This window comes from Scyliorhinus canicula, chromosome 10 (genome assembly GCF_902713615.1).
Source record: "Scyliorhinus canicula chromosome 10, sScyCan1.1, whole genome shotgun sequence".
NCBI classification, from domain to species: Eukaryota; Metazoa; Chordata; class Chondrichthyes; order Carcharhiniformes; family Scyliorhinidae; genus Scyliorhinus; species Scyliorhinus canicula.
This window is the reverse complement of record NC_052155.1, coordinates 17,237,985-17,251,007: the sequence shown is the minus strand read 5'-3', so window position 1 is coordinate 17,251,007 and position 13,023 is coordinate 17,237,985. Positions and strand designations below refer to the sequence as shown.

Genomic DNA, 13,023 nt, shown 5'->3' with positions numbered 1-13,023 from the left:
GCAAATTCTCCTGTTCGGGACCTCTTCTAGATCCTCACCTGCTTGCCACCATGTTTCACTGATAGGTCCAGAACTGTGTTAGCCACAGTCAGCAGTTAACATCACACTAGATCGTAATTGCATCATAATAGCCCGACATTTAAATGTTAATGAGGTTTCCACCTCCCTTAAATGGACAACATCATTTAAGAACAAAGGGAGAAATGTGCGTCTATTTTAAACAGCCAGGGTTAAAAATCGACTCTTTAATTTTTGGCCGGCATTGTAGCACAGTGATTAGCACTGCTGCTTCACAGCGTCAGGGTCCCAGGTTCAATTCCCGGCTTGGGTCACTGCCTGTGCGGAGTCTGCATGTTCTCCCCATGTCTGCGTGGTTTTTCTCCGGGCACTCCGATTTCCTCTCACAAGTCCCAAAAGACTTGCTTGTTAGGTGAATTGGACATTCTGAATTCTCCCTCTGTGTACCTGAACAGGCACCGGAGGGTGGCAACTGGGGGATTTTCACAGTAGCTTCATTGCAGTGTTAATGTAAGCCTACTTGTGACACTAATAAAGATTACATTAAGATTCAAAACGGAGGTATAAAAGCCAACATAAGGGCACTTTACCTGAATGCTCGTAGTATTCGGAATAAGGTAAATGAGTTGATGCCGCAAATCATCGTGAATGACTATGATTTAGTAGCCATTACATGGTTACAGAATGGTCACGACTGGGAGTTAAATATCCATGGGTGTAAAACTACTCGGAAAGACAGAGTGGATGGTAAGGGAGGTGGTGTAGCTCTGTTATTTAAGGATGACATCCGGGCAGTAATGACGTATGAGATCCGTGCTATGGAGGATATGGTTGAATCCATTTGGATGGAAATAAGGACTAGTAAAGCGAAAAAGTCACTGATAGTTGTAGTCTATAGGCCACCAAATAGTAACATTATGGTGGGGCAGGCGATAAACAAAGAAATAACTGATGCATGTAGAAATGGTACAGCAATTACCATGGGGGATTTTAATCTACATGTCGATAGGTTTAACCAGGCAGGTCAAGGCAGCCTTGAGGAGGAGTTTATAGAATGTATCCACGATAGTTTCCTAGAACAGTATGTAATGGGAACCTATGAGGGAACAAGCGATCCCAGATCTGGTCCTGTGTAATGAGACAGGATTGATTAATGATCTCATGGTTAGGGATCCTCTCGGAAGCAGCGATCACAATATGGTGGAATTTAAAATGCAGATGGAGGGTAACAAGGTAAAATCAAACACTGGCTAAGGTAGACTGGGAGCAAATACTTTATGGTGAAACAGGTGATGAACAGTGAAGAACCTGTCAAGTGATTTTTCACAGTGCTCAGCAAACATTTATACCAACGAAAAGAAAGGACGGTAGAAAGATGGAAAATAGACCGTGGATAGTTAAGGGAATAAGGAAGAGTATCAAATTGAAGGAAAAAGCATACAAAGTGGCAAAGACTAGAGGGAGACTAGAGGATTGGGAAATCTTTAGGGGGCAACAGAAAGCTACTAAAAAAGATATAAAGAAGAGTAATTATTCAGATTATGACAGTAAACTTGCTCAGAATATAAAAACAGATAGTAAATGTTTCTACAAATATATAAAACAAAAAAGAGTGGCTAAGGTAAATATTGATCCTTTAGAGGATGAGAAGGGAGATTTAATAATGGGAGATGAGGAAATGGCTGAGGAACTGAATAGGTTTTTTGGGTAGGTCTTCACAATGGAAGACACAAATAACATGCCAGTGCCTGATGGAAATGAGGCCATGACAGGTGAGGACCTTGAGATTATTGTTATCACGAAGGAGGTAGTAATGGGCAAGCAAATGGGGTAAAGATAGACAAGTCTCCTGGTCCTGATGGAATGCATCCCAGGGTACTAAAAGAGATGGCTAGGGAAACTGCAAATGCACTCGTGATAATTTACCAAAATTCACTAGACTCTGGGGTGGTCCTAGCGATTGGAAATTAGCAAACATGACACCACTGTTTAAAAAAGGAGGTCGGCAGAAAACAGGTAATTATAGGCCAGATGGCTTAACTTCAGTAGTAGGGAATATGCTGGAATCTATCATCAAGGAAGAAATAGCGAGGCATCTGGATGGAACTTGTCCCATAAAGGCAGGTCGTGCCTATCTAATTTAGTGGAATTGTTTGAGGACATTACCAGTGCGGTAGACAATGGGGAGCCAATGGATGTGGCATATCTGGATTTCCAGAAAGCTTTTGACAAGGTGCCACACAAAAGGTTACTGCATAGGATAATGATGCATGGCATTAAGGGTAAAGTAGTAGCATGGATAGGGGATTGGTTAATTAATAGAAAGCAAAGAGTGGGGATTAGTGGGTGTTTCGCTGGTTGGCAATCAGTAGCTAGTGGTGTCCATCAGGGATCAGTGTTGGGCCCACAATTGTTCACAATTTACATAGATGATTTGGAGTTGGGGGCCAAGTGCAATGTGTCCAGGTTTGCAGACGGCACTAAGATGAGTGGTAAAGCGAAAAGTGCAGAGGATACTGGAAATCTGCAGAGGGATTTGGATACTTTAACTGAATGGGCTAGTGTCTGGCAGATGGAATACAAATGTGCGGTTATCCATTTTGGTAGGAATAACAGCAAAAGGGATTATTACTTAAATGATAAAATATTTAAAAATGCTGCTGTGCAGAGGACCTGGGTGTCCGAGTGCATGAGTCGCAAAAAGTTGGTTTAGAGGTGCAACAGGTGATTAAGAAGGCGAATGGAGTTTTGCCCTTCATTGCTAGAGGGATGGAATTTAAGACTAGGGAGGTTATGCTGCAACTGTATAAACTGCTAGTGAGGCCACACCTGGAGTATTGTGTTCAGTTTTGGTCTCCTTACCTGAGAAAGGACGTACTGGCACTGGAGGGAGTGCAGAGGTTAATCCCAGAGTTGAGGGGGTTGGATTACGAGCAGAGGTTGGGTAGGCTGGGACCAAAGAGAAAATGCTGGAAAATCTCAGCAGGTCTGGCAGCATCTGTAGGGAGAGAAAAGAGCTAGCATTTCGAGTCCAGATCACCTTTGTCAAAGCTGACAAAGTAGACTGACGCCGTACTCGTTGGAACTTAGAAGGATGCGGCGGGATATTATAGAAACATATTAAATTATGAAGGGAATAGATAGGATAGATGCAGGGAAGTTGTTTCCACGGGCGGGTGAAAGCAGAACTAGGGGGTATAGCCCCAAAATAAAGGGAAGTAGATTTAGGACTGAGTTGAGGAGGAACTTCTTCACCAAAGGGTTGTGAATCTATGGAATTCCCTGCCCAGTAAAGCAGTTGAGGATCCTTCATTAAATGTTTTCAAGATAAAGATAGAAAGTTTTTTGAAGAATAAAGGGTTATGGTGTTCAGGCGGGAAAGTAGAGCTGAGTCCACAAAAGATCAGCCATGATCTCATTGAATGGCAGAGCATGCTCAAAGGGCCATATGGCCTAATCCTGGAGCTCCTAGTTCTTATGTTCTTATATTATTATTTTGGATTTAATAGAAAGCAGGTAGCTGTGTTCCTAAACATCCAGGATCAGCAGTGCCACCAGACAGAAATTGATCAATCTGTAGACTACACAAATCAGAGTTAACGTCAATAATGTTATCACACATCTTTCCCCAGAGCTAAATAATGCAGAACGTTAAACTGTGATAACTATTGACTTGTTACATAAAACAGAGGATGTTTTCAAGACTGCAAACTAATATCTGCATTGATTGATATTTGATTATAAGAGAAAATGCCCTTACTTTCTCTATTACCTAAGCCAAAGTCATAGTTTATGCTACATCTTCACTGGGCACAGTCTGTCTAGACAGTATTCATGATCCATCTGCCTTGTTCAGCCAGGATGATGACAAACACTATTAGAATTCACAAGCTTTCGCTGTGCAAGTCAGTAATCCCACTCTGAAAATTACTATCAATGTTAAAGCTCTTAAAATAGCATCATCCATTTCATTAACATCTGCACTAGACTACTAAATATTTAATGAACTTGATAAATTTCACCTCCACAAAAGCTGCTGCATATGAAAGCAGAATCCAACTATTCAGCTAGCTCTTTCAGTTTTAAAAAACAATCCTATCCCTGTGTTGAAAGGGGAATAAGCAACTGAAAAAAATGTTAACTACATTCTTTAATATGAGGGTAAAATAAGAAATAACTGATTCAGTTGGTAGCACTCTCATCTCCAATTCAGAAGGTTCAAGGTTCAAGCCCCGCTCCTGAAGCTTGAGTACAAAAATCAAGGCTGACCTCCAGCGAAGCACTGAGGGAGCAGTGCACTGTCGGAAGTAAGCCTGCTCAGGTGGATGGAAAAGAACCTATGTCACCTTTTCAAAGAATAATAGGGGAATTATCCCCAGTGTCCTTGACAATATTTATCCTTCCAGCAACACCACAAAAACAGATTATCTGATCACTGTCACCCTGCTGTTTGTGGAAGTTTGCTGCACGCAAAATTGACTGCCATGTTTCCAACATTACAACAGTGGCTGCAATTCAGAAGTCATTCATTAGCTGTAATATGTTTTGGGGCCTCTTGAGGTCTGGAAATGAACTTCATAAATGCAAGTCTGATTCTCTTTTCTCTAATAACCTCAGGATGTCTGAAGCACTTTGCTGCCAATGAAGAAGTGCTGTAACCGCTGTACTGAAAGATATAACAGGCAATCGGTATAAACAGCAAGATCTAGTTTCTACACCTAGTTTTAAAATAAATCATGCTGTGAAACAACATGCCCTGGATTTTTATTTTTAGAGTACACAAGTGATTTGTTTAAGTGCATGGCCCCTTTAAATGCATGTAAATGTTGTGTAAAGCTGACCTGTCTGTGACTTGCACAGAAGCACTTGGCTTGCAGCAAGGCCACGCAGGTTGGAGACAACATTGCTGTAGAAAATGTATTACTCAGCATTATTGACAAAATTTGTTAATTTGCCATTTTATTGTATGTTGGATGTTTAGCATAAACAGAAAATAGTCACTGTTTTGGGGTTGCCGTTCCAACTGAAGCCAGTGCAAATTTAAACCAGTATGAACATGTCTCATGGCAAGGTCTCACAATGTTTGGTTTTAGCATGTAGTCTAGTGTCCCAATTACACAACCACTTTCATAATGACCCACTTACAAAACACTTTGTGCCACTATGGAAGTGCCAGAATAATTAAAGCAGACGAGAACTCAAACTGAATCAGGATATTCTTTCCTGTTATGGAGTATACCCACTCATCCTACTTAACTGAACCCAGAATATTTAGATACGTTTTGGCAACTAAACCATCTAAGTGGATTGCTTTATCATTATCATTTCGACAATGCTTCAGGAAGGCAGAACCCAGTCATTTAATAGGAAGTTTTTAAGATTTGAATTAAAACAGAAAATTCTGGAAAGGCTCTGCAGATCTGGCAGCATCCATTGAGAAAAGCAGAGCTCTGAAGGAGAGTCATATGGAGTCAAAACTTTTTTTAAAGCATTTTATTGAAGGCATTTTCAATATATACATAACCAAGAAATACAAAAGCGACCACGGCAACAGGAAACAAACCCCTCCCTCCCTACACCACCCCAATAAGCACCCAGCCACTCACTCCACTGCCACCCCAATACACTTAGATAGTTTAGTTGCCAATTTTTCACCACCCACCCAGACAAAAAAATAAGATGGAACCCGTAACCCACTGCCCGACACCTCAATACTCCTTAAAGAAGTTAATGAACAGCTTCCACCTCGAGGTGAACCCCTCCTCCAAACCTTGAATGGTGAATTTGATCTTTTCCAAATGCAGGAACTCTACCAAATCGTTCACCCGTACCCCTGCCTTTGACGGTTCCGAGTCCCGCCTACACAACAAAATCCACCTCCGGGCTATCAGGGAGGCAGAGGTCAACAGTCAGCCTCTCTCCTCACCTGCACTCCCGGACCTTCCGACATTCCAAATATCCCCAACTACGGACTCGGAGCTACCTCTACCCCGGACATTTTTGATGATACTTTCGAAAATCCCTTCCAAAACCCTCTCAACCTCAGACACGCCCAAAGCATATGCACATGAGTCGCCGGACTCCCCGCACACCATCCACACCTATTCTCCGCCCCTGGAAAGAACCAACTCATGCTGGACACTGTCATGCGGGCCCTGTGCACCACTTTAAATTGTATAAGGCCTAGTCTCGCATAGGACGGGGATGGATTCACCCTTGCAGAGCTTCACTCCATACTCCGGCCCCCAGTGTCCCACCCCGTCGGGCGGCACGGTAGCACAATGGTTAGCACTGTTGCTTCTCAGCACCAGTGTCCCAGGTTCAATTCCGGCTTGGGTCACGGCCTGTGTGGAGTCTGCACATTCTGCCCATGTCTGCTTGGGTTTTATTTTATTGAGGCATTTATGTATGTACACATCGAACACAACCATAAAACAAAACAAGCAAACAGGGTTGCAAATAATCAAAGCAACTAAATACCTAACACCCCACCATCCCGCCCTCCGCTCCCCAACTCCCCTACCTCCTTTTCTAACCCCCCCCCCCTCACTGCTGACACCTTAACTATTCTCGAAGAAGTCGATGAATGGCTGCCATCTCCAGGCAAACCCTTCCATAGACACTCTCAACACAAACTTTATCTTCTCCAGCCTGAGGAACTCTGCCAGGTCGCTCACCCAAACCCCCGATTTCGGCGGCCCTGAATCCCGCCATTCGAATAAGATCCATCTCCGGGCTACCAGGGAGAAAAAGGCCAAGACTTCGGCCTCTCTCACCCCCTGGACTCCCAGGTCTTCTGACACTCCAAAGATTGTCACTTCTGGACTTGGGAGCATCTTCACCTTCAAGACCTCCGGCATAACATCAGCGAACTCTTTCCAGAACCCCCCAAGCCTCGGACAGAGCCAAAATATGTGGACATGATTGCGGGTCCCCCCCCCGCGCACCACCCACACCTATCCTCCATTCCCTTAATCCCAAACTCGAGTCTTTACAAGAGGCTGCCTCTATCTGCACCCTTACCGATCCCTCCCCCACTACCCACTTCCTAACCATGGCTATATTCACCGCCTATAGTAATTCAACAATTTTGGAAGAGCTAACCCCGCGCCCTCTCCCGACCCCATTCCAGCAGCACTTTCTTCACCCGCGGGGCTTTAACTGCCCAAACAAACCCCAAAATCAGTGCATTCACCCTCCTAAAAAAAGCATTTGGCAGGAAGATCAGGAGATTATGGAACACAAACAAGAACCTCGAGAGAACCATCATCTTCACCGATTGCCACTGTCCCGCTGGCGACAGCGGGAGCACATCCCATCTTCTAAAATCCCCCTTCATCTGTTCCACCAACGGAGCCAGATTCAGCTTGTGCAACTGCTCCCACCCCCGCGCCACCTGAATGCCCAAATACCAAAAGCTCGCCCCCACTACTCTAAACGGCAATTCCCCCAACCTCTTCTGCCCCCTCTCTTGGATTGGAAAAATCTCGCTCTTCCCCATACTCAATTTGCATCCTGAGAACTGGCCAAATTCCTCCAACATGCTCATGATCTCCCCAATAACTTCCAAAGGGTTTGATGTATAGAGCACTAGATCGTCCGTGTACAACCGAGACCCAATGCTCCACCCCCCCTGCACCTAACCCTGCCAGTCCCTTGATGTCGTAAGTGCCATCGCCAATGGCTCTATAGCCAAGGCAAAGAACAATGGGGAGAGTGGGTTTAAGACCTACTTCTGGGAGTGACGTTTAGTCCCATGAGTGAGTCCCGTGAGGCACGGAGACTGCCGCAAAGCCTGTGAGAGGGCTATCCTGGGATTCTCCAGCCACATTGTGCTCTCACTCGAGCGCAACATGGCCAAAGAATCGCGCCCGCGTTTCAACCTGCAACAAATGCCACGTGCCACTATGTCAAGACCAGTGCTAAATGTCAACTTTAACTTCAACTTTAACTTCTATTTCCAGCATTTCAAAAACATTTCACCTACTTCAAAGCATCAGTTGGTATAATATCTGTTAATGCAGTAAATACACAGGTCTCAAAACAAATTTCTAAAAGCCTCAAATAATACATCGAAACATAGGTAGAAAATAGAAGCAGGAAGCCAATCGGCGCTTCGAGCCTGCTCCACCATAATATGATCATGGTTGACCTTCAAGTACAAGGGGAGATGGTGGCGTAATGGTATTGTCACTGGACTAGTAAACCAGAGACCCAGAGTTCAAATCCTGCCACTTGCAGGTGGTGAAATCTGAATTCAATAAAAATCTGGAATCAAAAGTCTAATGATGACCATGAAACCATTGTTGATTGTCGTAAAAACCCATCACTAATATCCTTTTGGAAAGTCTGGCCTACATGTCACTCCAGACCCACAGTAATGTGCTTAACTCTTAACTCCCCTTCAAAGACAATTAGGGATGGGCAATAAATGCTGGCACAGCCTGTGACAGGAACGCCTTCCCCCATATCCCTTGATCCCTTTAACCCCAATAGCTATATCTAATTCCATCTTGAAATTAAACATTCCGTGATAGTGAATTCCACAGATTCACCACTGAAGAAATTTCTCCTCACCTAAGTTCTAAAAGTTTTACCCCTTATCCTCAAACTATGACCCCTAGTTCTGGACTCCCCCACCATCGGGGACATTCTTTCTAAATCTACCTTTTCACTCTGTTCATCCTGAATTTTATAAGTTTTTATGAGATCCCCTCTCACTCTTCTAAACTCCAATGAATATAATCCTAACCAATTTAGTCTCTCCTCATGTGACAATCCCGCCATCCCAGGAATCAGCCTGAAACCTTCGCTGCATACCCTCCACAGCAAGAACATCTATTAATACTTCATGCTGCAATCTCATTTTCAAACAAATTGACATAAGTAACCATAAAAACATTATTATTTTTCCAACCGTCCAACGCAGTAATGAATAGGAGCTAAGTTCAACACTTACAATTAAAGATTGTTGGGGGTGGATGCTCAGTTACTAGCGGGCAGTTTTCTTCATCACTGTTATCTCCACAATCGTTTAGTTGGTTGCAAATCAAATTTCCATATTTTAAACATCTGTCATTGGTGCAGTGGAACTTGCACTCTGTAAAAGAACACGTCATTATTTACTGGTAGGCATTATCCATTAAGGTACTTTTTCCTCAATCTCAACAGTCACTATTAAAAAGAATTTGTGAGAGAGTTTTAGAAATTTTGAATTCCAGAAGTTTTAAACATTTAAAACTTTGAAGTCTTGCAATGAAACACTACAAAGTAAGTCAGACTGCCAAGTTACTGAATGACCTTTTCAATAATCAATTACAGTACAGTAGTTAATACCTTTCTATTCATTACAAATGCAGTTAGGATTCCACAGCAGGAAATGTGTGGTCAGCAAAGTCTGACAAACAGAAATGAGGTTCTTCTTTATTATCTTCCTTACCTATCAACATGAGGTAATACATCTCTTCCACTTTACATCCAGATCACTCCCCGGGTTATTCATAAATAAACACAAATCTGATTTATGTGGATAGATCATTAGCAAGGCACTCAAATCCCAAACAAGGAGGATTGCTGAGATGTGATGTGAGGGATCACTTTGTGACATAAAATTTGAGCCTTGATCCGATTGTATTTCCTTAGGTAATTCATATCTTGTAAAAGATTGAACTAATTTTTCCACTTTTGCCATAATTTTCCCCAAAGGCATTCGCTCAGGAAATCTTGTTGAAACACCCATAATTGTTAAAAGATGCTGATTCCTCTTCTGGTTTTTGGTAGGGGTCCTACACAATCTATTAAGACTCTGCTAAACAGTTCTTCAAAATCTGGGTATCAGAATTAAGCGTGAAGGTCCAATTGATGGTTGGGGATTCCCCACTACCTGTTGTGTATGACATTCCCATACCAGCCTCCCCGGACAGGCGCCGGAATGTGGCAACTAGGCTTGGTGTGGTGACTAGGCTTTTCACAGTAACTTCATTGAAGCCTACTCGTGACAATAAGCGATTTTCATTTTCACATGCCTGACAGAATTTAACCATGAGAGTAATTGTCTGTTCCTAAGGCTAAGTGCCGGTGGCAAGGGAAGATCTGTGGTGTTTCACAATGGGAAAATCAGTGTGAAACTCTCACTGATTCTGCTACCGTTGAGGAGCTAACATCGGCCCGTGGAACACCCGTGGATCACGCGGAAAACGGCTGGAGAATCGCCAGGTCCCGGGCTGCACATGAGAAGGGCTGACAGGCTGCAGCTGTGCACGCCTACACCCCCACCGTTCGCACCAGAAAACATGGTGCTGGCCGTGCTGGATTGCCCACCCAGCCCATCCTCAGGCCACCCCCACCACTCCCTCCAGCCCTAGCAGCCAGCGGCACCGATCCCGACCGAGTGTCGATGCTCTAGGTACTGATCGCTGGGACCACACGTCAGGAACTACACCCATCTGAGGTGGAGCATCATGGATGGGCCGGCTGATGACACGTCAACGGCATTGCGACTGTGCACGGAATGCGTCTCGTTGATGCCGATTTAGAGAGGGCGGAGCATCATGAACTGGCATGAAACTGCCGCCTGACCCGATTCCGCCGTCGGAAGCCATTTTTTGCCTGATCGCTGTTCCCGATTTTGACGTCGGGCTACGGAGAATTCAGCCCCATTGTCTTTATGTGTTCCTGGCCAATAAAATTTTAAAAATATTTTAGCCTGCGTTTTCCGCATACCTAAGTGACTTGCCATTAGAATTTCCTGAGCCTCTTGTAAAATTCCATTATGATATTCAGCCTGAACTACCACCCATTCGACATTTGTTGGTGTTTGAGGTGGCCTCCATTTCCTTATTTAAAAAAATATATATTTTACTAAGGCATTTATGGTTTCACAATAAACAATACAAATACAAATGCACACATAGTTCAGTACGTAACACATCCCTCCATTTACCATTGTTCCTGCCTACTCTAAACACAAAATAGCATAACTCCCCACTACCCACCCTCTCTTATTGAATCTGCTGACAGTTTAGTTTTCTCCGAAGAAGTCGATAAACAGCTGCCACCTCCAGACGAACCCTAATGTTGATCCTTTCAGGACGAACTTAATTTTCTCAAGTCTGAGAAACCCAGCCAAGTCACTAACCAAACCCCTGATTTTGGGGGCTTCGAGTCCCTCCACGCTAATAAGATCTGTCTCCAGGCTACCAAGGAGGCAAAGGCCAAAACGTCAGCCTCTCTCTCCCCATGGACTCCCGGATCTTCCGACACTCCGAAAATCGCCACCTCTGGACTCGGCGCCACCCTTGTTTTTAGTACCGTGGACATGACATCCGCAAATTCCTGCCAGTATCCCCTAAGCTTTGGGCATGACCCCCAAAACATATGGACATGGTTTGCTTTCCCTCCCGCACACCTCACACACTTGTCCTCTATCCCAAAAAACTTGCTCATCCGGGCCACCGTCCTGTGTGCCCGGTGAACCACCTTGAATTGTATCAGGCTGAGCCTGGCACATGTAGACTCTGCTCAGAGGATCCTCCCACAGACCTGCCTCTACCTCATCTCCCAGCTCATCTTCCCATTTATGCTTTAGATCACCTATCTGAGTTTCCTCCCACACCATGAGTTCTTTATAGATATCTGCTCCCTCACTGCCGTTTTAGAAACTACCTTCTCCTGTATCCCCTGTGGCGGTAGAGGTGGAAAGGTTGCAATCTGCCTTTGTGCAAACCCTCTTATCTGCATTAATCGAAACCCATTCCCTCCCAGCAATTCAAACTCCTCCTCCAAGTCCTCTAAACATCGAAAGCTCTGATTAATAAATAGATCCCCCAGCCTCTCAATCCCTGCTCTCTGCCAACTCCGAAACTCCCCCATCTAGCCTCCCCGGGACAAACCGGGTGATTACCACAAATTGGAGCCCACACCGACACTCCCTCCACTCCTATATTCTTCCACCACTGCCCCCAAACTCTCAGACCAGCCACCACCACCGGGGTTGTGGAGTGCCGGCCCGGCGAGAATGGCAGAGGAGCCGTTACCAATGCCCCCAAATTTGTGCCCTTACATGATATCCCCCCCCCCCCTCCCCCATTACCCACTTCCTGATCATGGCTATATTTGCCGTCCGCCGGCTCATTCACCCGCGGCTTCCTCGCAAGCTCAATATGTGCCCTGTCCACTTCCAGGGGTCAAGAAAACGCACCTTCGCTAAGCAGCTTCTCAAACATACGTGTCACGTATGCCCCTGCGTCCGATCCCTCGATGCCCTACGGGAGGCCAAAGTTTGTCAAATTCGTCCTGTGCGACCTTTTCTCCAAATCCTCCACCTTCTCCTGCAGCCTTTTCTGATGGTCCCTCATCAGATCCATCTCCATTGCCATCGTGGTCAGCTGGTCCTCGTGCTCAGCCACCTTCTCTTCCACCTTCTGGATCGCCAGTCCCTGGGCTTTCAACCTTTGCTCCACCCGATCAATCCCCGTCTTAATCGGGTCCAGGTACTCTTGTCTTTGCTTGGCGAAACTCTCCTGGGAGAATTTGATCAGCTGCTCCATTGACCATTGGGCCAGCAATCCCAGCTCCTGACCCTCCGCCATGATTTCCTGTACTAAAGACTCCACTCTCTTCTTTGCCCAACAATCTCTTCTTTGCAGACCACTTCTGGTCCACGACTCCATAAACCGGTGGCGGATTCCTCTTCTCTGCCTCACCAGTCTCCAATTTTACTGGTCAAAAACCAATAAATCGGGGGAAAAGGTCCCAAAAGTCCACCACGAGCGGGAGCTACCAAATAAGCGATCTTTCACTTCATGGCTGCCACCGGAAATCCCCTCCATTTCCTTATTAACACTTTATCTTTTAAATAATAACACTCTGGTACAGGCTCTTGATTCACTCTCTAAGTAGGCTATTTGCTACTGCTCTCTCAACTCAGAATCAACCTGCAGCTTTTTAAAAAAATAATTTTTATTGGAATTTTTTTACAGAAAATATAAAAATATAACAACAACT

At 44.7% G+C, this 13,023-nt stretch overlaps 1 protein-coding gene across 2 annotated transcripts in view; it reads right to left on the bottom strand.

The window, feature by feature from the left end:
* The window catches only part of ldlrad4a (low density lipoprotein receptor class A domain containing 4a), a 405,943-nt gene that overhangs the window by 235,899 nt on the left and 157,021 nt on the right, over window positions 1-13,023 (bottom strand). For both annotated transcript variants that reach the window (XM_038808646.1, XM_038808647.1), the window contains exon 4: window positions 8,978-9,118. In XM_038808646.1, coding sequence (XP_038664574.1) covers window positions 8,978-9,118 — 141 coding nt within the window. The remainder of the gene's footprint in view (window positions 1-8,977; window positions 9,119-13,023) is intronic.